The sequence below is a fragment of the Pyrgilauda ruficollis genome, unplaced genomic scaffold (assembly GCF_017590135.1).
Source record: "Pyrgilauda ruficollis isolate IOZ18807 unplaced genomic scaffold, ASM1759013v1 scaffold9, whole genome shotgun sequence".
Lineage (NCBI taxonomy): Eukaryota > Metazoa > Chordata > Aves > Passeriformes > Passeridae > Pyrgilauda > Pyrgilauda ruficollis.
The window spans coordinates 220,034-240,632 of NW_024531043.1; the positions used below are offsets into that span (position 1 = coordinate 220,034).

Below are 20,599 nucleotides of genomic sequence, written 5' to 3' on the forward strand. Positions count from 1 at the left end.
GTGTATCCTTGTGTGTTAATGCTGCTTGTTCTTACTGTTCTTCTAGCTTCCATTTGCCCTGGTAACTGGCTGTTTTCCAAATAATCATAGAATGGTTTGAGTTGGAAGGGACTTCTAAAGGTCATCCTTTGCCACCCACCCACTGTGGTTTTTTGTCCTTTTACTCGACCAGGTTTTGCTCTAGTCCAGCACTTTCAGGGATGTGGCAGCCACAGCTTCCCTGGGCAACCTCCTCCAGGGCCTCGCCACCTGTGTTGTAAAATGAGGCTTTTCTCTTGCTCCTGTGAACCTGTGTGTGCTGGGAGGGGCTGCAGTTATGTCTGCTTTGCTGACACTCTGAAGCACTTGCTGTGATCTTGCCTGAGCTGCTCAGCACCAGCCCCGCACCAAACTGGCAGAGAAGGCGTCAGAGCCCAGACCAGCCTCTTGTGACAACTCCTACTTGAACAGGCTTTCATTCCAGCCCTGTAGAACCATTCCCTTAACCCATGCAGCAAGTGGTGACTTGTGCTGGTAGCAGCCGTTTCTCTACTCACCTGTTCAATCCACAGCAGCTGACAGAAAAATGGCTTTTTTTGCAGTCAATGGATTCCCACCCTGAGCAGATCACCCTGCGCCCCAAGGAGTTCTTCTGCACCTATGACATCGAAGTCCTGACTGAAATGCAGGTAAGGAGAGTCCTGTGTGTGCCTGAAGGAAAGTGCTGGTATGCAAAAGCTCTGTTTAGGGAATGTGGCCGCTCTCTCTGTTCTTGGCTTACTGGATGCCCCTGTATGAATGCTGGGTCTCCTCCAGTCCCCCTCTTTTTGCCCCAGAGTGCAGGTTGCCTGTGCTGGTTCAAAACACAGCTCCTGTGTTCAAACACAATGCTCCTGTGGTAGGAAGGGCATGCTGAGTGTGACCATGGTGTGGCTGTCTGTGGTGACTGTCATGTGTTACCTGCCATTCCTCATGTGGATCTGGGGAGCCAGGTGCCATCTGACAAAGATAATCAGCCTTCAAACAGTGCAGACAATGATGGCTTAAATATTTCTCCCCATTATTTTATTTATATTGGGAGACCTTCAAGGATTTGTGAAAAGGCAACTAGGAATATTTAAGGTGTGTGTTGGCCAAGCTGTGGACATGGGGGACTAAAACTAACAGACTAACTAAAAGCAACCAACTAGCTAACTAAAACTGACGTGGAGGACTAAAACCAGACAAGTTGATTGGGCTGGGACCTCGGTAAAAATCTGGGATTTCTTCCCTTAACGTTATTTAGGAATGATTTTAGGTGGCGGCTGTGGATGTCAAGAGCAAGATAGCTGTGTTCAAGGATGGGTTTAAGATGGAATACAACAAGCTGCTGATAGCAACGGGAAACACGTAAGCTTCGGACAAACATCTTAAAGATCAAGAGAAACTGTTTTATCTGAGAATGTGAGGAGCTAATGCCTGGGGATAAGGGATGAAATGTGGCAGGTGAATTTAAACACTGAATTTGTTTGAGTATGGAAAAGTCAAGGAACACAAAAGATATTGGAAATGTCTATGTATCTACATCTATACATCATCATCAATCTATTTCATATGTATCTACATCATGTATTATAGAATCACAGAATCACAGGATGGTTTGTGTTGGAAGGGATTTTAAAATTCATCCAGACCCACCCCTGCTGTGGACAGGGAACACATTCCACTAGACCAAGCCCCATCTAACCTGGCCTTGGACACTTCCAGGGGTGGTACCAGCACCTTGAACATATTTTCTTTAACAAAACCTCCAAAGTGGAAGTATCCTAATTCTTTTAGAGGGCATTTTTGCCATACTTCTCTTCTTTTCACTCCTTGATAACAATCAACCCTGACAACCAGACAGTTCATCCCTCTAAATGTCCATGTTTTCTGCCAACCTTTAAGATCTTTTTCAGCAATTAAGGCTTAACACTTTGCTGTTGCAGCCTTAATTAGGTGTTGCTGTTGCCCCATTCTAACAGACCCTTTAGGAGCTTTGGCCCCAGAATAGGAATTTTCAGGGCTGAATGTGGTCCAGCCATAGGGAAAGCACATTGATGTGCTGGGATGCCGAGCATCACTCTGGATTGCTGTTGTCACTTGTGCCCTGGAAGCAGTGGATCAGTTTGTTTTCAGTTGGAGGTTTGTCAAAATCAGCAGTTTAAGCTGAAAATGAGGCATCCTGGCTCTCCTTCCTTGTGTTCCTTACATCAAGCCATAAAATGAAGCAGGAGAAATGCAGCCCCTGCATAATTTATCATCTGGGGAAGGAATGCTGTAGATCAGCCAAAACATGGACTCATGCTGGAAACCAAGGTGCCACCAGTCACAGCCAGTGCCACAAGGTGTGAATGGCTGGTGCTAGGGTGTACAGCATCACAGCCAAAATGCCATATGCACCAGCCACCCAATTACATTCAAAAGAGGATTAAACCTTTGGTAATAATTTCAAAATCCTCATGCACAAGCTCCAGGTACACTGGGTTTTTTAGGGTACCTAAATTATTTAGGCGCTTCTGTTCTGTTTCCAGATGTGAGTCAGGTTTGCAGGGGCCAGATATTTAAACATATATGGGCTACAGTAAGTGCCTGGGGAGGGCACAGTTAAGCTGCTACAGCATCAGCAGTGTGCCCTTGGCAATGGAGAGTGTAGCCTACATCTGCAGAGCCTTATCAAACTTTCAGTCTGGCTCCAAAGTACTGATGGAGGTCAAAATAAGTTTCCTGTGTCCCATTAAGCTTCTAAAAAATTTGTGACATGCCAATAATTGAGCATAGGCTTGTAAAGCAATGCCTGTCCTGTGCTGCACTGCCCCAGCAAGGAGCTCCCCTGGGTACACCAGTCCACTGGGGTGGCTGGGGTCTGGGGTGGCTGCTCAGTGTCCCCTGCTCCACTACTGGCCACCAGCATCTGGGTTTTTCCATGTTATGTCTCCAGCCCAGAGAAAGGTAAAAAAAGGAAAGTTGGGAATGTTCTTGGAGCCCTGGAAGGAGTGTCTGCAGTCCTGACTGGGCACTGAACCACACAGAGTTGAGAAAAGCAGCTGTATCACCCTCAGTGTTTTTCAGGCCCAAAACTCTCAGCTGCAAAGGCAAGGAGATGGAAAACGTTTTCAACATCCGGACACCTGAAGATGCCAATCGTGTGGTGAAGCTGGCCACAAGCAAGAACGTGGTGATCGTGGGAGCATCCTTCCTGGGTGAGTGCTTGCCTGGCCCATGTCCCTGTCCCAGCTCTCCACCTCTGCCTGCAGATGGGTAAAGTCCTTTGCCCAGTTAGAGGTAACACCCTCAGGAAATCGGACCTGGGGTAGTCCAACCTCCAGCCCCAGGTGTGTGTAAGGACATTTCCATGCCAGAGGAATTGATTTTTCAAAAGGCTGGGCTGGCATGAGCATCGATATTACTGTCCCAGTCTGAAAAGCACATGGCAAGACAAGTACTGGTGCTCATGTGGGTCCAAATCTGGCGTGTCTAGAGTTGGCTTCAGTCAGGAGAGCCTTGTTGGTGGGTGGGAGCCTGTGGGCTTTTTCTCTTTTACATTTTAGTAGTGTGGTGAATTTTTAAAATGCACAGGAAAAATCTTGTTTCTTTGATGACTCTTCTTTTTGCTTGATATGGTTCCAACAAAATTATTGTGGGTCCTAACAAAATAAGAGTGGGTCCTGCAAGCCTTAAATATAAATGGTTATTAGTCAGGGAATTTATTGTAAGATATTAATGATTTGTTTTTCTTCTTTTATAAAAGATAAATCTGTTTTAATGACTGAATCAATATGATCTACAGAAGAGCATGTGGTGTGGGGGGGGCCAATTGCAAACTACAGGTCATCAAAAAGATTCATTTCCAAAAAAACCCAACAGACAGAAGATGTCTTGGTGGAGGTTCCCATGCAATTCCCAGCACCAAAATTCTACCATTCTGACGGAAGAAAACAGCTACTCCCAAGAGCAGTTTTCAGACCACAGCTGAGGTTGTTCCAGCTGTAGGAGGAAGGTTACCCTTGGCTGAGGTCCCTTGTTCCATGTTTGTCCCAGGGCACTTTGGGATTTCCTGGCTAGTTCCTCCTTTTGGTCTTTAAAACCTACATTTAAGAAAACCTGAATCAGTGTGATCCCTGGTGTGATCAGGTCTAGTGGCTCCCCAATTCTCCCAGGAGTGCAGCTCCAGCCTCCCTGGCTGGAGTGGGTGAGGCTGCTTCTCATCTGCAGCCAGGGACACAGGGCAGTGCTGGGTGGGTTAACGTGGCTGTTTCGACCTGCTTCTCTTCCCCAGGGATGGAGGTGGCCGCCTACCTCGCGGAGAGGGCCCACTCGGTGTCCCTGGTGGAGCTGGAGCATGTCCCCTTCAAGAAGTTCTTTGGGGAGAGGGTTGGCCGTGCTGTCATGAAGGTGACCTTACTTTCCCATCTAGTGGGGGTTGGTAACAGAGCAGGTTTTGCTTGTTTCACTTATTGCACTAATTAATTTACTTCACATTTATTGACAAAGCTGTGATGGCAACAGTCAGTGAGAATGGGCTGTATTTTCCCTGTCATGGTCCATGTGCTGTGGAGCACCTTCTAGAGCTGTGTAGGGGATGTGGGGATGCTGACCCCCTTGGCAGTGCAGGTGGAGACAAGCCTGCAGGGTGGGCAAGGCAGTGTAGGGGGCAGCAGGACATCAGGACCAGGGTGGTTCAGGGTCCTGATGTCCCCTGCTCTGTCCCTTGTCCCCCGTCCAGATGTTTGAGAACAACAGGGTGAAGTTCTACATGCAGACAGAGGTGTCAGAGCTGCGGGAGCAGGAGGGAAAGGTGAGTGGTGGGCAGGGGCTCCCTGGGGGAGCTGCTGCGGCATCCCCCAGAGCTGCTATTCCCTTCCCCAGTGGGGTTTTGCTCTCCCCTCTTTCCTATCCCCTGAAATTCATATTCCTGGATTTGGCCCCCAGGAGCAAATGTATGCCAGTGTGGTATGTGGGGTGACTTCACTGCTCCCACTCACCTCCCGCTGCTTTTCTAAGGAATTATGGTCAATTTGCATTTCACAAACGAGCTCAGCTGCCAGCTTGGCTTCCTGCTGCTACAGAGGGGTTTTGTCCCTAAAATAACTCTGATGTGTCCCCCCCTTGTGTCTCCTGCAGCTGAAGGAGGTTGTGCTGAAGAGTGGGAAGGTCCTGCGTGCTGACGTCTGTGTCGTGGGTGTGGGTAAGGGTTGGGGTGTGGGGGCAGAGCCAGGGAGGGCACAGAAGAAGTTGGAGGGGATGTGACAGCAGGAGGTCACTGGGGCTGGGTGGCCAGGGGTACTGCCAGCCCTGCTGGACGACCACACATGAGTCTGCATATCTAAAAAAGGCATTTCTAGAGCTCCCACCACAAAATGAAACTGAAAATATATTTCAGAAGTAATAATTTTTTTTTCCAGAAAAAAGCCATTTAAAGCAGTTTCATCCTCTCTAGCTGTTTTTTATTAAATCTTCCCCAAACTGAATTTTTTAATGTGTTTTTTTTTTCTTTTTAATTGCTGCTGACAGCAATCAAAAATGTATCCCATACTATAAAATAAAAGAAAATATCCCATAGAATATGATATATTTCTCCTTTACACTTGTGGGGGCAGGGGGGAATTCCCTTTCCTCTTCAAAATGCTGTGGACTGAAGGAATCACAGAATTAATTTAATTCTGGTTTTGTTGTTTTTATTGACTACTCTGACTTGTGAAAAGGCTAAAAAAATATTTAAAAAGGAGAAGGAAGGTGAAGGAATTGCACAGACTGGTGGGAGGCTGAAGAGCTCTGACTGGAAGCTCGAAGGTTCCCTTTTAAATATAATTTTTTCAAAATATCTATAAAAAAGAATTAAATTGAAAATTTTCTCTAAGCACTAGAAAAAGGCAGTGGGCAGGTTACAGTGGTGGCTTGGGCAGGACAGAGATCCTGAGGGGCCAGAGGCTGATGCAGTGGGGGCTCTGTAGGGCACCTGGCCCTGCTCCACACTCCCAGAGCAGCTGCTGCCTGTCCCTGGGGGCAGCCCCCGTGTCCCAGCAGGAGGAAAGGCCTCAGGATGAGCCCCCAGGGCTGTGGAACACTGGACACTGCAGCAGCAGCCTCTGGCTTCCCCCCAGGTGCAGTCCCAGCCACAGGCTTCCTCAAGCAGAGTGGCATCAACATTGACTCCAAGGGCTTCATCGTGGTCAACAAGGTGAGCCTAGGGGCAGCCCCTGTGGGAGGGAGTGCAAGAGGAGCTGGGACAGCTCTTCTGATCTGTGAGCTTCCCTGGGGCTCCAAACTGCTGCCACAGGGGCTTTTCATGGCATTTTATCTGCCAAGATTGGCAGAATTTGAATTTTTTAATTCTTTGGGTTGGCCTGTGCAGGGCCAGGAATTGAACTCGATGACCCTTGTGGTTGCCTTTCATCTCTGGATATTCTGTGAGATGGTGAAATTCTGGAAGCATCACCAGGAGTGCCTGGGAACCCCCTCTGCAAGTCGGGGTGTGCAAACACCAGACCTGGATGCTCTGGCTTGGGTCTGGCTCTGAGGTGCTCTGGAGTGGTATGGATATTTAGAGGGGAAAAAATTGAGATAGATCCATCTTTTCAAGGATCCTAAAGGATCTTATCCTTTCTCTCCACCACCAGTGACTGTGATGAGGGGAGTGGTGTTGGAGCTGGTGGTGTTGGTGCCTTGGGCAAAGGAGCATGTCAGGAGGCTGGGGCTCAGTGCCATGCAGTGCTCATCCCTGCAATAAGCTGGGCTCTATCAGCCAACACCAACAATCCCCAGACTTTTGAGAGAGGCTCCAGGACAACCAGTTCATGTGTCTTTTTACTGGATAACCCGTTGGCTGAGGGATGCTGTAGGTCCCTGCATGTGTGTTCTAATTTGAAAGTGAAGAAGGCTGAGTGAAATCTCCCCTGGGGGTCCCACAGCCAAGCAGAGGTTTTCCCTGTGTTCTGAGGGACTGTGGCAGCTCTGGACCATCCCAGCTGTGGAGTTTCTGTTCATGTAGGGTGCAAACCCCACTAATGCCCGCCTCTGTTCCCCCCTGCAGATGATGCAGACCAACATTCCAGGGGTCTTTGCTGCTGGAGATGCTGTCACATTTCCATTGGCCTTGAGGAATAACAAGAAGGTGAATGTCCCCCACTGGCAGATGGCCCACATGCATGGTAGGTACTTTGCAGAAAAGAGCCTTTTCCAGATTCTCAGGAAATTTCCAAACCCTCCAGGGCAAGAATGAGACAATGGCCAACAGAGAGACTGGGTGGTTGTATTGAATGTTTTGAAGCATGTGTATCTTATGCTGCCTGTTGCACCTTTATCTGTCAGCATTCTTGCCAAGCTTTGCCTAACAATGCCTCATCACCAGCACAGAGGGGCCCAGGGACAGGCTTTCCCATGTTCCCTTTGCTCCCTGGCACTGCTGCAGGAGCCTGCGCTACTCCTTGCCCCAGGACACTTAGGAGCTCACATCCTAATGCCAGCCCGGGCTCAGGTCCCAGATGGGCTTCCCACACTGCCAGGCTGGCCTGGGAGTGTTCAGCAGAGCTCCAACCCTTCTCACCTCTCATCAGCCTGGAACCCCGGGTGTGGTGGGCTGCCCTCATGGCCACAGTCACACAGGGAGGTTTCCTGTGTGCTTGGTGAGAGGTTTTGGAACCACAGCTCCAAATTCAGCCTTTGGACACTTCTCCCATGCCCAGATATGCTTCTGCAGCAGGGACCGTACCCCAACAGTCTCCATGCCCTCCAAGGGTTTGTCCATCCCATCCCCATCTGGGTAGGAGCTCAGCACACTCTCAACCCTGTCACTATTGCACAGCTTGGGGGGAAAGAGTCTCATGGGTACAGGGCTCATGGCAGTGGAGGTGACAAGTAGGAGATGCACCATAGGAAGGAGTCTGAGCCCATCCTTTTGTGCTTCCTGCTTTGTCTTGGTTGCTGTGTGGGTTTTCTCAGCAGCAGTTCTTGGTATCCCCATCCTCTGTGACTGCTGGTGTTGATGCTGTGACCTGAGTGCAGAGCATGGAGCTTGCCCTGGAGTGGCAGTTCCCCCATCCCTGTGCTCTCTTGCAGGCCGCATCGCCGCTCTGAACATGCTGGCCCACGGCACGGAGATCAGCACTGTCCCATACCTGTGGACAGCTATGTTCGGGAAGAGCATCCGATATGCGGGTAAGGGGCTCCCTGGGCTGCTGAGAGTTTGTGCTGGTGGAGGTGTCTTGGGATAGAGAAGTCAGAGTCACCTCCTTCACTGTGAACTCTCCCCACCGACCTCTGCCACAGGGCTGCTTCCCTGCCTGCTTTCCGAGGGGGTTCAGTGCCATGAAGTGCATGTCCCTAAACAGGATGGAGGATTCACTTAAATTAGATATTGGGAAGTAATTCTTCCCTGTGAGGGTCATGAGTCCCTGGCACAGGTTGCCCAGAGAAGCTGTGGCTGCCCCATCTGTGCAAGTGTTTAAGGTCAGCTTGTACAGAGCTTGGAGCAACCTGGGATAGTGGAAGGTGTTCCTGCCCATGGTAGAGGGTGGGAACAAGGTGTTTTTCAAGGCCTCTTGCAACCCAAAACTCTCCTGTGATTCTGTGGTTTTTGGTACTTGCATCTCCTGGTGCTGGTCTCTTGGTTACTGCAGGACATTCTCCTTGTAGTGCTGGAATGAAACACCCTAACTTAGAGCTGGATCTGGAGGAACTGCTGCTGATTTCACTTCTTCTTTGCCTTCCAGGCCATGGGGAAGGATTTGATGATGTTGTCATTCAGGGAGATTTAGATGAACTGAAGTTTGTGGCATTCTATACCAAGTAAGTGTTTCTCTTGTCCATATTCCTACACAGGCATTCATCTGAGATTACTCTGCTAGTCTGGAAAATAATTCTGCCAGAGCTTCTGTCAGTCAGTTTTGTTCATCTCTGCACAATGAGTTTGTCCAACACTTATACAAGGCCCTGGAGAAATGATGTTCTGATTGTACAAGCTAAACTGGTCTTTGGACCTGGTGTCTCTGCCCTTTGCCCTCATAACTGCTGTGAGCAGATGATGGCTTCTACTGGCAATTCCTATCAAATATTTCCTTCCCATCTAATCACCATGTTAATGAGTTGTGACCAGTGCTGGACAGAGTGCTCAAGCATCACTGTTTCTGCTTCTGGTTTGACAAATTGAGCTCAAAAAACTCTTCTGTCTATCACAAGCTGTGAAGGTTTGAAGGAACACAGGAGCTTTTTTACATCTATAGTGAAACCCTGCTCTCCCCCCGGTTGGGACCCTACCTGGGAATGCATTCTTGAGGTGTGTTGGCAGCTGGGATGTGTTGCCTCAGCTGTTCTGGAGCCATGCTGGCTGTTTAGACTTGAAAGTCAGTGCACCATGAATTTATCCCAAAAATATTTGCTGCTGTTTATTCTTCTGTTTCCTTTGTCCATCCCAGTCTGAAACCAGTGGCCAGAGAACATCCTCATGCTGGAACCAGAGGGATTTCTCCACGTGCTTTCTGATATTAAGGATAGGGAGAGGGAAACCAGGGAAGCAAAGGGCTGCTGTCAAACCACTTGGCCACAGCATCCAGGCAGGGATCAGGAGGGAGCTCAGCACAGGAGCCAGCTCTGGCTCTGTAGACATCATCTCACTGTCCCTCTGTCCCATCTCCAATGTACCCAAGCCTTCTCCCTCCCTGAGGGTGGCCCCCTTGCCCATGTTGCTCAGAATGGAGCCTGGTGGTTGGATGTGTGCATTGGGCTTGCGGAGGTATGGGGCTCACTGCATCACCCTGGGGATCCCCAGTGCTCACCCTCCTTTCCCTGGTACCTGCACACCTTGGGTAAACACCTGCTGCAGGGATGCAGCTCCAACTGGCACCCAGGGACCTGTGCACACTGGGTATAGCTCAGAGTGTGCTGTAATCTTGGTCAAAATTGCCTAAAGGGGTGGGTTTGTGCCAAGGCACCACCTGTGCTGGGGAGAGCTGCTGTGGGGACATTCCCCTCCTGCAGTCTTTTGACATGAGAGCCTTTTATCTCTTTATCCCAACCCTAATTTGAAAGGAAACATCAGGTTACTTTAATTAAACATCTGAGGAGGCTGTTCAAAGGAACACCCTGAGCAAGGTGCATAATCCCTGCTCCACGCCAGGGCCCCATGCTCCGTGTGCCATGGTGCCTGCAAGGGACAGGGGCTGCCAGGGGACCTGGGCTTGGTGGGCAGGCCTGGAGGTCCCTGCTGAGCGCTGTGTTGTTCTGCCACCCAGGAGGGTCTCCCGGAGCTGGCGTGTGGGTACCAGGACGGCATTCCATGCTGAGAGCCGGAGGTACTGGGAAGCACTGGCTGGTGGGGGTCAGCCAGTGTGTCCCCCACTGCTTGGCTCCCCCATCTGTGAGAGGCCACTGGAGCATTTCTTTCTTTTTTGGTGGTGGCTCTTCTATTTGGTGCTAATGCTTTTGGACTGAGGACAGTCCCAAGCTGACCATTTCCTCCTGCTTTCTTCTGCTGTGCCCACCCTGTGTTTGGACTCTTCCTTCTGATCCTCCTTAGTTGTTGCAGGAACCACTGGTGGTTCCCGCTCCTACAGCCTGTCCTCAGCTGGCTTTCACAATAAGGCTTCTTCTGCCCCAGAGTTTGAAGAGGGAAGGAGTCTTGTCAGAGCTATGTAGAGGCCAATAAAAGGCCCTGTGCTGGGAGGTGTAGGGGACAGCACTCTGCAGATGTCCCTGCCTTGACAACAGACTGATGTCATCCTGCCCCTAAGATCTTGGAGACCAGGGAATTGCTGTGGTTGTCTTCTTCACAGTTCCCCACCTCTGTTACGTTGCATGCTGCAGAGGAAGGGAAGACCATGTAGACACAGCCACTGTGCTTCCCTGTTCACTTGGTCTTCACAAAGACTTTTGATTGCTCCAAATCCCAGGTTCAGGATGGGAATTCTTGTTACCGTTGAAGACCTTTTGAAAAAGAGGGATTCCTCCTGGCTTCCCCCATCTGTCTGACAGTGTTCAAAAGCCACTGCTGATGCAGGGTGCTCCAGCTCACCAGCACCCCATGAACTCTTTTGTAAAAGGAGCAGCTACCCTGTGTCCTGCTGGCAGAAATGTTTGGGCTGCATCTGTCTTCCTGGCTGGCCCCTTTGTGCACTGTCTGGGTTTGAGGCTGAGCCAGAGGGCAGCTGGGGTAGTACATCTGGTTCCCTTGCACACCTTGGTTATTCATTGCTTGGAACAGCACTTCTCCCCCTGGTTTTGATGGGTAGGTCTCTCCAACCACTTTTTGTTTCCCAGTTTGGAGCTGGCTCTGCTCAGGAAACTACTCTCCTTTATTTGCCATGGGCTTATTTAGGAATGGGAGTTTTTTTAAACAATCTGTGATGGAGCTGCCCCATGGCTTTGTAGACAGATGTGAGAGATATCTTTAACTCCCATGGCTGCACAGGGCTGAAGTATCCTCTGAAACATGGCTTTTGCTCTCCCTGTCCTGGGAATTAGGCATATATCCCTCCCCACCCCACCTCAGCTGCTCTTTGCTCTGTTGATCCCAGAGCTCTTTGGCAGTCGATTTAAGAGCAGATCTTGGTTTAGTGGGTGCTTCTACTTTTCAGTTTATTCAACAATATCACCAGAATTTAAAATCTTACCCACACATCTTCCCTGATCTCACATTGTGCATTCAGTTATCTCTTCATGGGTCAGGCTTTGAAGGTTTACACTGGGATTGACCTCGGCAAACCCCAAACGAGAACCCACCTTCTCGTTTGCTTGTGACCTTTAGCCAAAGCTCCTCCAGCAGTTTTATGTCCTCCTCCTTCTCCTTCATTTGTTTTCCTCTCAACCTTCGAGGCTGCATGGGGATCCTGCTAGGGGAACAGTCAGCCAATCTGGACATCCTATATACATGAGGACTTCCTTGCTGGGGCTGGGGACCCAGGGTTGGACACTCCAGCTGTCCCAGTGCCCGTGGAGCAGCTCAGAGCGGGGCACTCTGCTTGTTCGGAGGTGGGGATCAGGAAGGGGATGTGGAGCATCCCAACTGACTGTTCCACAGGGAAATCCTGACCACCTGCCTCTCCACTGCCTCAGCACAGGGCAGCAGCGCAGGGATCACAGCTGGGCATCCTTCGTGTTGTCCAGGTTTTTACCCGCCATCAGATTACCACTGGTGGTGTTTTCCCACAGATGCCTGGGTGCCAGAGCTGTCTCCATCACCCAGGCACCATAGTGATGCTCATGACATCATCGCCAACACTGGTAGGACCAGTGGGGCCTGCTGTGCCACTCTGTACCCTCTCCTGATCCTTTTTCCAGCCATCTTGTTCCAGTTCCTGTGGTGCTCATACCTTGGGATCAGGCCTGGCTCTGGAGTGGGGGTTCCTCTTTGCCTCCCTCTTCTCTCTATCATGGTGGGTTTTGGGTGGTGGAGCTGTGGCCATCCAGGCTGCCCTAACTGCTCTGCTCTGCCCGGCCCTAGGAGTGACGAGGTGGTGGCTGTGGCCAGCATGAACTACGACCCAATTGTTTCCAAGGTGGCCGAGGTCCTGGCTGCTGGCAGGACCATCCGGAAGCGTGATGTAGAGTAAGTAGACAGGCAGTGGGAAGTGGCAGTGCCAGGGCAGGGGCTAAGCACAGCTATGGGGTGCTGGGCAGAGCTGAGCCTTTCACACTGATCCATCTCCATACCACTCTTGCATCTCCCTTCCTGTTCCTGCTTCCTCCATGCCCCCTGTGCTACCTCCCAGCTGCCTCCAGGTCTGGCATCCCCCACACACGGTGTTTGTCTTAAACACCAGGACCCAAATCCTTGCACAGACAGGATGGGATGGGGATACTCTCTGCCTTCGGGCACTGACACGTCACCAAGGAAGCAATGCCTGATGCTGGGGCACCCTGGGCACCCAGTCAGTCAAGGAGACCTGCAGAGAGGGACTGGGTGTGTAGCCTGTGCATAACCCCTATGCACAACCCAGCCCAAACAGCTGGCGGTGCCAGGATGCTGGCCTGTGGTGTCTCAGCCTCTGATTCCTTGGAGTGGAGCTCATAGGCAAAGGGCATTTTTCTCCCTTCACTTTGTTTTTAAGACCATGCAGAGGAAAGAGCATAACTTTGTGCTGAGGGTAGGTGCTGGAAGGCAAATGCCAGGGAGGTGATAACAGCTGGGAAGAGGCCTTTAGAGTGGGAATCAGAGCTGCTGAGGAAATGTGGGTCCCTGTTCCAGGGGTATTTATCTGGAATAAAAGCAGATCTTTTCAAAAGCTCAGCGAGAGGAGCACTCCCAACCCCCAGGAAGTTTTGTCTCTCGGACTCCCTGGGAATCCCTGGGATGGGGAGCATGTCACCTGATGGGGGCCCCCTCACCTGAAACAGGGTTCATAAAATGACAGAATAGTTTGGATTGGAAGGGACCTTAAAGTCCATCCAATTCCACCCCCTTCTCCCTTCCCTCCCACTATCCCAGATTGCTCCAAGCCCCATCCAACCTGGCCTTGGACACTTCCAGGGATGGGGCAGCCAGAGATCCTCTGGGCAGCCTGTGCCAGGGTCTCACCACTCTCAAAGGGAAGAATTTTTTTGTGCCATCACCCCAGTACATAGGGAAATGGTTGCTGGTGTCCCACTTCGTGGCTGGGAGGGAGGGGTATCTTGTGGGCATCCCAGGGGCAGGGAGGAGCTGCTGGCCCTGTGGTGGGACTCAGGTGGTGGAGGAAGCCAGATTAAACCTGAATGTCTTTTCTCTCTTTGTCTCCTGCTGCTTTCACAACTGAAGGCTGTTTGTCCGTCATGGCAAGTACGTTCGGTTTGGGGTCCTGAGTGTGCTGGATGTGAGGGGCTGGCAGGAGGGACAGCTGCCCCCCTGACTGAGCTATATCCCTAATTCCCATGTGGGGACACTGGTTACAGCGGGGGGGTGTCCTTATCTTGCATCCCCCTCACATGGTGGGGCAATACTGGTTGACAGGGCTGGGGCTGCCAGGAGCCACATCAGGCACAGATCCTGTTGGTCGGGACCTTGCTTGGCTGGGGTTTAGTGGCTTTCCATGGATTTTCAGCTGAAGGGCAGCTTTTAAGTATAAATAAATAAAATGTTTGAACTCAGTTTTACACAGAATTGAGGACCTGCAGGTGACTTTTTGGACAGTTTAGTGACAGGTGAGTGAGGGCAAAGGAGGCAGCTGATTGCTGGGGTGGACACCAACTACTGGACTAGCACCAAGCACACCAAGAGCGTTTGCCTGTGCACATTGAGAAACCCCTCACAGCACTGTGGTTTTTCTCTCTTTTAGAACTGGAGACATGTCCTGGCTAACAGGGAAAGGCACCTAAAGCCACGGATGGCTGAGCTCTCCTGATCCTGCACTCGCCGTGGGGAGATGGGACAGCAGCTCCATGGCCTGGTGGCAACCCCATGGCTCAGCCATTTCCCTTTGAGACCTCGATGAACCTGGCATTGTGACCTTCCAGGAGGATCTCACACAGCTCCTCTGCCCCTGTGCTTGCTGGGCTGGGACTGGGGCTATACTGTTGCAATTGCTCTGGCATGCTGGAAAAGCAGTCCACAGAGAGTGTGAGGTTTGGCACTGGCAGCGGGCATGGGTGCCACGTGGCTCAGGATGCTGCCATAGGGCTGAGGGTCCCCAGGCGGGTCTGCCCACGCATGTCCCTCACTCCCATAAGCAGCACGAGTGCCTTTGGTTGTCCTGTGCTTTCATGCATGATGCTCCTTTTCAAATTCTCTTCACTCCCAGCAGAGCTCCAACATCCATCCCTGCAGACCCTGACATCTGCTCCTTTTCTTCATGGCTGCAGCGTTTGCCACAGCTCTCCCTGTGCCCACCCACCCCAGGGTGCACCTGGGCAGGCCAGGAGATTGCACTGGGTGATCTCTGTGCAGCTGGTGCAGTGTTGTCCAGGCTGGTCCTGTGCAGCCCCACCAGTAGAGGTGGGTCCCTGTCCATGCTGAGGACTCTGGAGCTCATCAGTCCCCATCCCAACATCTCCTGTCCTGGAGCAGCCAAGGGGCTGGGATTTATTCCCTGTCTCCTGGGGCTTGGTTTGGGCCGGGGCTCTGGCAGCTCTTGGGCCCATTCCTGGGGTGCATTGCAGGGATACCTGAGAGCTGTGATGGCTCAGCTGCAGCCCTGGGCTGGGTGGCCACCCTTCCAGCCAGCCTTGGGATATCTCTCCTTAATGCTATCATGGGGTCAGTGCTGTTGCTGAGGTGTTATTCGAGGAGAAGTATCTGGGGGAGCATTTCTGGCTGTCCATTCTCTGGCACTTGTCCGGTGTAGTGACAAAGCTGCATTTCCCAGCCCACCATGCTAGTGCTCTGCTGTCCTGTTTCCGGCCCCATGCTGAAGAAGAGCCATGTCTCCAGCTCAGGAGTGGACCTGGCCAGCCACAGCCCAGTGTCCATCAGCCCAGCAGAGCGGGGGTTGAGGGTCCCCATTGGAGAGACTCCAGTGCTTTGTTCTGGGGGCGACTCCTTCCCCAGCAGTCAATGTTTTACCCTGAGTCCCAAACAAGAGGATTTATATTTTTAATTTGATTCAGCCCCTCTGAATTAAAGCAATACTATTCTTGGGGTCTGGGTCATTTCTGATTTCTTCCAAGACCTTGGGTCACCTCTGCATGGCCAGGTTGTTCAAGAACCTCTTTTCTGGAGACTTCCCACCTGTGTCCAGCTCACTTGTATTTCCAGTATTTCAGATCTTGGTTGGGTAGAAATGCACCAGTGTCTATCACATCTCTGTCTGGTCTCTCCTGGTTTCACTGCAGAGTTTTTCCCACATGGAATGACCAGGAGGGATGGTAGCAGGATGTGGGTCCCCAGCACACAGGGAACTTGCATGTCTCATCTCAGGTTCAAAAAGACAAATGTCAATGTTCGTGTCCACAGGTCCTCCTCTGAGGGCAGGGTGGCTGGGGCTGCTCAGCTCCTGGTGCCCCAGGCAGGGCTCTTCCAGAGTGGCCCAGGGCTGTGGGCACAGCCCAGGTGGAGGCAGCTGCCCAGGTGCTGCCTCAGCTCTGCCCACTACCCACAAAGATCTGGGTTTGTGTCCTGTGTCCTGCTGGTAGGATAGTTGGACGCAGCTTTGGCAGCTCCCCAGGGGACCCAGCTGGAGTGCCAGGGGACTCTGGGGCACCACAGGGTGGCATTCCCTACAGCTGTGTGTTTTCCCCAAGCTCTCTGTCATATTCTCCATGCTGGGTGAGACTGGCATATCCCCCAGCACAACTTTGCTACACTGGGGACACAGCGGCAGAGTGCTTTGTTTTTCAGGAAGATGCTTTTTGACCTCCTTTGCCTCTGATGGGGCCTCATCCACTGTTGTGCATGAGCTGCATAAAATGGGCATCACCCCCATGTTCAGAGGGCCGAAAACCATTCAGGGGCTGAGGAAGGACCTTCTGTCCCAGTCTACAGCTGCAGTGGGGGTAACAAGTCCCATTCCCTGCTTTTTACAGAGGAGTTGTTTCAACCAGGGCTGGTAATATCACCCATGACATGAGAAATCCCAGTCACAACTGTAGCTTTCCCTGGGACATGTGTCAGGTCATGGGCAGGGCTGGCTCAGATGGGTATTTCTCCTCTGCGCAGGTGTGGGGTGGTGTTGAACCTGAGACCCCTTATCCAGTGCCTTGGCAAATGCTTCCCAGTGGTGAGTCTGTCCTGGAACTGGGCAAGGCTGGGTTGTGTTCTCTGCCACTTTTCCAGGCCCATCTTGCAACCTCTCATGCCAGGACAGAAAGTTTCCATCTCTTCTTAAGAAACTGCCTATTCCCATGAGGAATGAAAGCCCATCTGGGGCACATGCAGTTACCCCCAGCTGCACTGTCCCATGTCAGTTACCTCCACCAGAGTGCCCATGCAGACTTGATGCCCCCAGATCCTGAGCTCTCCACCAGCTCCTGCTCCTCAGATTCTCGGCTGTGCCTGTCACCCTGCCCATGTCTCACCTGTGTGCTGGCAGGATGTGGGGGACAGCTGGGGCTTTGCCTCTGCCCCATGCAGGTGAGACCCCATCTGGAGAACTGCATTCAGCTCTAGGGTCCCAGCACAGGAAGGACCTGGAGCTGCTGGAATGAGTCCAGAGGAGGCCAAAGGGATCCTCTGAAGGCTGGAGCCCCTTTGTTCTGGAGCCAGGCCAGGAGAGCTGAGGGTGTTCACTTGGAGAAGAGAAGGCTCCAGGGAGACCTCAAAGTCCCTTCCAGGGCCTAAAGGGGCTCCAGGAGAGCTGGAGAGGGACTGCGGACAAGGGATGGAGGGACAGGACAAAGGCAGGTTGGGATATTGGGAAGAAGATGGTATATAGTGAAGAAATTCTTCCCTGGGAGGGTGGTGAAGCCCAGGCACAGGGTGTCCAGAGCAGCTGTGGCTGCCCCTGGATCCCTGGACATGTCCAAGGCCAGGCAGGATGGGGCTTGGAGCACCCTGGGACAGTGGAAAGTGTCCCTGCCCATGGCAGGGGGTGGGATGAGATGAGCTTTAAGGTCTCTTCCAACCCAAACCATTCTGCAATCCTACAACTTCAGCCAGTCAGGTTTAACCATGCCTTCAGCCCCAGATGGTTTGGTTTTGGCAACATATGGCAGTGAGCTCTGCAATTTCTTTTTAGCTTTATCCAGGAAAAGAATCATCTCTTTCTTTGATTTCTTGTGTTCCTTGACCCTAAGTTCCTGGCCCTTAAGGACCTCATTTATAGCACTTGCTCCCACTATTTGAGGCAGCTTCTCTGATGCACCTTATGGGGTGAGTTGGAGGCCGAAGATCATGAGGTGAGACCAGATCTGTTGGGTAGAACTGACTGACACTTATAGAGTGTGCCCAGAGAAGGCAACAGTGCTGGGGAAAGGGCTGGAGCCCCAGGAGAGGTTGAGGGAGCTGGTAGAGGGGCTCAGCCTGGAGAAAAGGAGCCTCAGGGGGGACCTTGTGGCTCTGCACACTCTGACAGGAGGAGACAGCCGGGGGGATCGGGCTGTGCTCCAGGGAACAGGGACAGGAGGAGAGGGAACGGCCTCAGGATGGGCCAGGAGACGGGTGGGATGGATATTAGGGAATATTTCTTCATGGAAAGGTTTGTCCAGCTCTTATACAGCCTTCCCAGGGCAGTGGTGGAGTCCCCATCCCTGGAAACGTTCAAAAAATGTGTAGATGTAGCACTTGGGGACATGGTTTAGTGGTGACCCTGGCAGTACTGGGCTAATGATTTGACCTGATGATCTTAGAGGGGTTTTCCCACCTTAATAATTCTGTGATTTTAAACTTGAAGTTCCTGAAGAACCTTTCCCTCCCATTCACCTCTGGCTCAGCCACCCCCTAATACATCATCCCCCACTGCCCTCCCCAGCACCCCTGAGGCTGGATGGGGCTTGAGGAACTCACAGTGATGGCTAAATACTCCATCAGCCTGGAGGCCTTGAAGAAGCATTTCAGGTGAAGAGTAGCATCCTCTCATGAGGCATCCTCATTTGCCAGGGGTCTTTGAGCAATATTTGTGTTGCTAGAGCCCGGCTGGGAGAGGGTGCAGTTGCTGCAAGTCACAGTGACAGGTACAAGCTGCTGTCACCCCCTAAAGATGCCATTGAGGGGAGATGCTCTGTGACTTGTGATTTCCTTGTAATTCCTGCATGGGCTTGGTGTTCCAAGGTGGGAATTCTCCTTCCCCAGATCCCCCTTCCAGGTCAGCAGCCCTGTCCCCAAGGAGCCAATGGCCGTGTGGCCCTGCGCATTAGCCTGGCCTGTCATCTCACTGATTCCCTCCTGGCTAATCCGGGCTGAGCTGGGCTGCCTGAACAGGGCTCAGCTGCTGTCCATGGCTGTGCCCACCCCGCTGCCCCCCAGCCTGCGCCGGGGCTTGGTGGCCTTCAGTGGGTCCCTCTTCATCAACAACAAGACGTGGGATAGCGGCACTGCCCACACCTACCAGCCAGGTATGGGCTCTGCAGAGGGGGCTTGGGAACAGGGGCTGTCCGTCCCCATGACCCTGCTCAGCACATCACCAAAGCAGCTGGGTGCCTCTGAGGCAGCAGCACCCAAAGGGTGCTGAACCCACCCACCAGGGAGGGAGCAAAAATAAGAACATTTGCTGCAATCAGCTGCTTGTGGGACCCAGGGTCTGTTGCTCCCCTCCACAAGTCGTGAGGGGGGTCCCTCTGGGCAGGGGGACCCCGGGACTGGTGAGCAGCCTGCCCATCCCTGCCTAGCTCACAAGGTGCTGTCCAGCCTGCCCCTCCAGGTGATGCTCTACTTCAACGTCTACTACTTCCCAGTCTGGTGCCTGGCTGAGGGGATTATGCTGCACCTGAAGGTACCATTCCATGGGGCACGTAGGGATGGGGGGAGCTGCTCCTGCCAAGCCTCCCTGGGCCTGGGTGGGGGACAAAGTGGGCAGGGGACAGAGGAGCCCCTTCAGAATTAATGGATCCCCAAAATGCCCTGACCCCCATGAGAAAAGATTGCTCATCTCTCTCTGCTAGAGATGGAAATCATGAACTTTCCAGGCAGGAATGGTTAAAATGGGCGGGGGGGGGGAAGAGTAGGCAGAGCTGGGCACCAGCATGGTGAGAGCTGGCAGAGCATGGAGAGCTGGGTATGGGGAGGAGGGCACAGGGAGCTGGGCATGGAGAGCAGGGAATGGTGCACAGGGAAAGCGGAACTGGGCATGGACAGCTGGACTTGGACAAGGCTGTGCCCCCATAACAGTACCACCTGCTGCCTTGGCACTATCAGTTCCTGCTGGTCACAGCCTTCCTCATCCTCTCGCTGGCTGAGGGCTCCCGCCTCTACCTGGGCTACCTGGGGAACCTGCAGGAGAAGGTAAGCACTGCCTGCCCTGGTCTCTGTGCTCAGAGAGGATCAGCCCAGCTGGGGGAGCTGGATGTCCCCTCCCTTAGGACCCATGTGCCCATCACTGTCCTTTCTCTGGAGGTCTACCTGGAGCTGTCCTGGAAGAGAACTGGGGTGAAGGCATGACCTGGAGAGAGGGAATGAAGGGGACCCATGTGCCCTCCTGCTCTGTCTCTCCACTGGGGGGGTTTGACAGCATCTGACCACAGCTCAATGGAGCAGGGACACCCCTGGTCCCCGGGTTCCAAGGCCAGCAGAGGCTCATGCAGAAAGCTCCAGGGGCACAGAGGGTCCCCCCAGCCCACCACTGCCTCCTTGCCCTGTCTCAGCAGGTTCTGATCCTGCAGGTGCCTGAGCTGGCTGGATTCCTGCTCCTCTCCTTCCTGATCCAGCTGCCCCTCCTGCTCTTCCTGCTGACGGACAGGCAGGTCATCCACCTACCGCTGGAGGTGCCCATGCACAGCTTGTTCCTGGCCTTCCTCCTCTTCGAGATTGTGGCTGCCTTCCTGGTGCTGAGGACCATGACCAAGCAGCTGGCGGCACAGTTTTACCTGCGGCAGTTCCAGGAGGGTGGGAGGGGCCGGCTGGAGCCCGGGGGCACAGGGGAACAGGCAGCCAAGATGGGGTGATGCTGCATGACCCCTCCACCCCACACAGCTGGTCCTGGCAAGGAGCATTAAAACAGTGCTTGAACCCACAGACAATGTTTCTGAGCTTTGTGGAGACCCCAGAACAGCACCCAGGCACATCCCAGCTGATCCCTCCTTGCACAAGCTAGCACAGCCTAGGAAA

General features: G+C 52.6%; 2 protein-coding genes across 4 annotated transcripts in view; both read left to right on the forward strand.

The window, feature by feature from the left end:
- Nucleotides 1-14,283, forward strand: part of AIFM3 (apoptosis inducing factor mitochondria associated 3) — a 43,674-nt gene extending 29,391 nt beyond the window's left edge. For 2 of the 3 annotated variants that reach the window (XM_041488604.1, XM_041488605.1), the window contains exons 8-19: nt 582-668; nt 1,277-1,368; nt 3,070-3,200; nt 4,277-4,392; nt 4,724-4,795; nt 5,122-5,185; nt 6,102-6,178; nt 7,031-7,148; nt 8,056-8,154; nt 8,709-8,784; nt 12,434-12,538; nt 14,244-14,283. In XM_041488604.1, the coding sequence (XP_041344538.1) occupies nt 582-668; nt 1,277-1,368; nt 3,070-3,200; nt 4,277-4,392; nt 4,724-4,795; nt 5,122-5,185; nt 6,102-6,178; nt 7,031-7,148; nt 8,056-8,154; nt 8,709-8,784; nt 12,434-12,538; nt 14,244-14,283 (1,077 nt within the window). Of the gene's footprint in view, nt 1-581; nt 669-1,276; nt 1,369-3,069; nt 3,201-4,276; nt 4,393-4,723; nt 4,796-5,121; nt 5,186-6,101; nt 6,179-7,030; nt 7,149-8,055; nt 8,155-8,708; nt 8,785-12,433; nt 12,539-13,726; nt 13,748-14,243 lie in introns of all 3 variants that reach the window. The other variant, XM_041488603.1, reaches the window with a different exon arrangement.
- Nucleotides 14,284-18,773: 4,490 nt separating this feature from the next.
- LOC121365134 (transmembrane protein 17B-like) lies at nt 18,774-20,436 on the forward strand. Its single transcript, XM_041489107.1, has 4 exons — nt 18,774-18,891; nt 19,165-19,268; nt 19,664-19,777; nt 20,155-20,436. The coding sequence occupies exons 1-4, from the start codon at nt 18,774-18,776 to the stop codon at nt 20,434-20,436; spliced, it is 618 nt and encodes a 205-aa protein (XP_041345041.1).
- The last annotated feature ends 163 nt before the right edge of the window (nt 20,437-20,599 follow it).

What these genes read in the sequence shown, in the direction of transcription:
- LOC121365134 (XM_041489107.1), top strand. Translation starts at nt 18,774, where the DNA reads ATGGCTGTGCCCACCCCGCTGCCCCCCAGCCTGCGCCGGGGCTTGGTG. An exon ending in GGATTATGCTGCACCTGAAG is followed by an intron (nt 19,269 to 19,663) that starts GTACCATTCCAT and finishes CCCCCATAACAG; the next exon opens with TACCACCTGCTGCCTTGGCA. An exon ending in TGGGGAACCTGCAGGAGAAG is followed by an intron (nt 19,778 to 20,154) that starts GTAAGCACTGCC and finishes CTGATCCTGCAG; the next exon opens with GTGCCTGAGCTGGCTGGATT.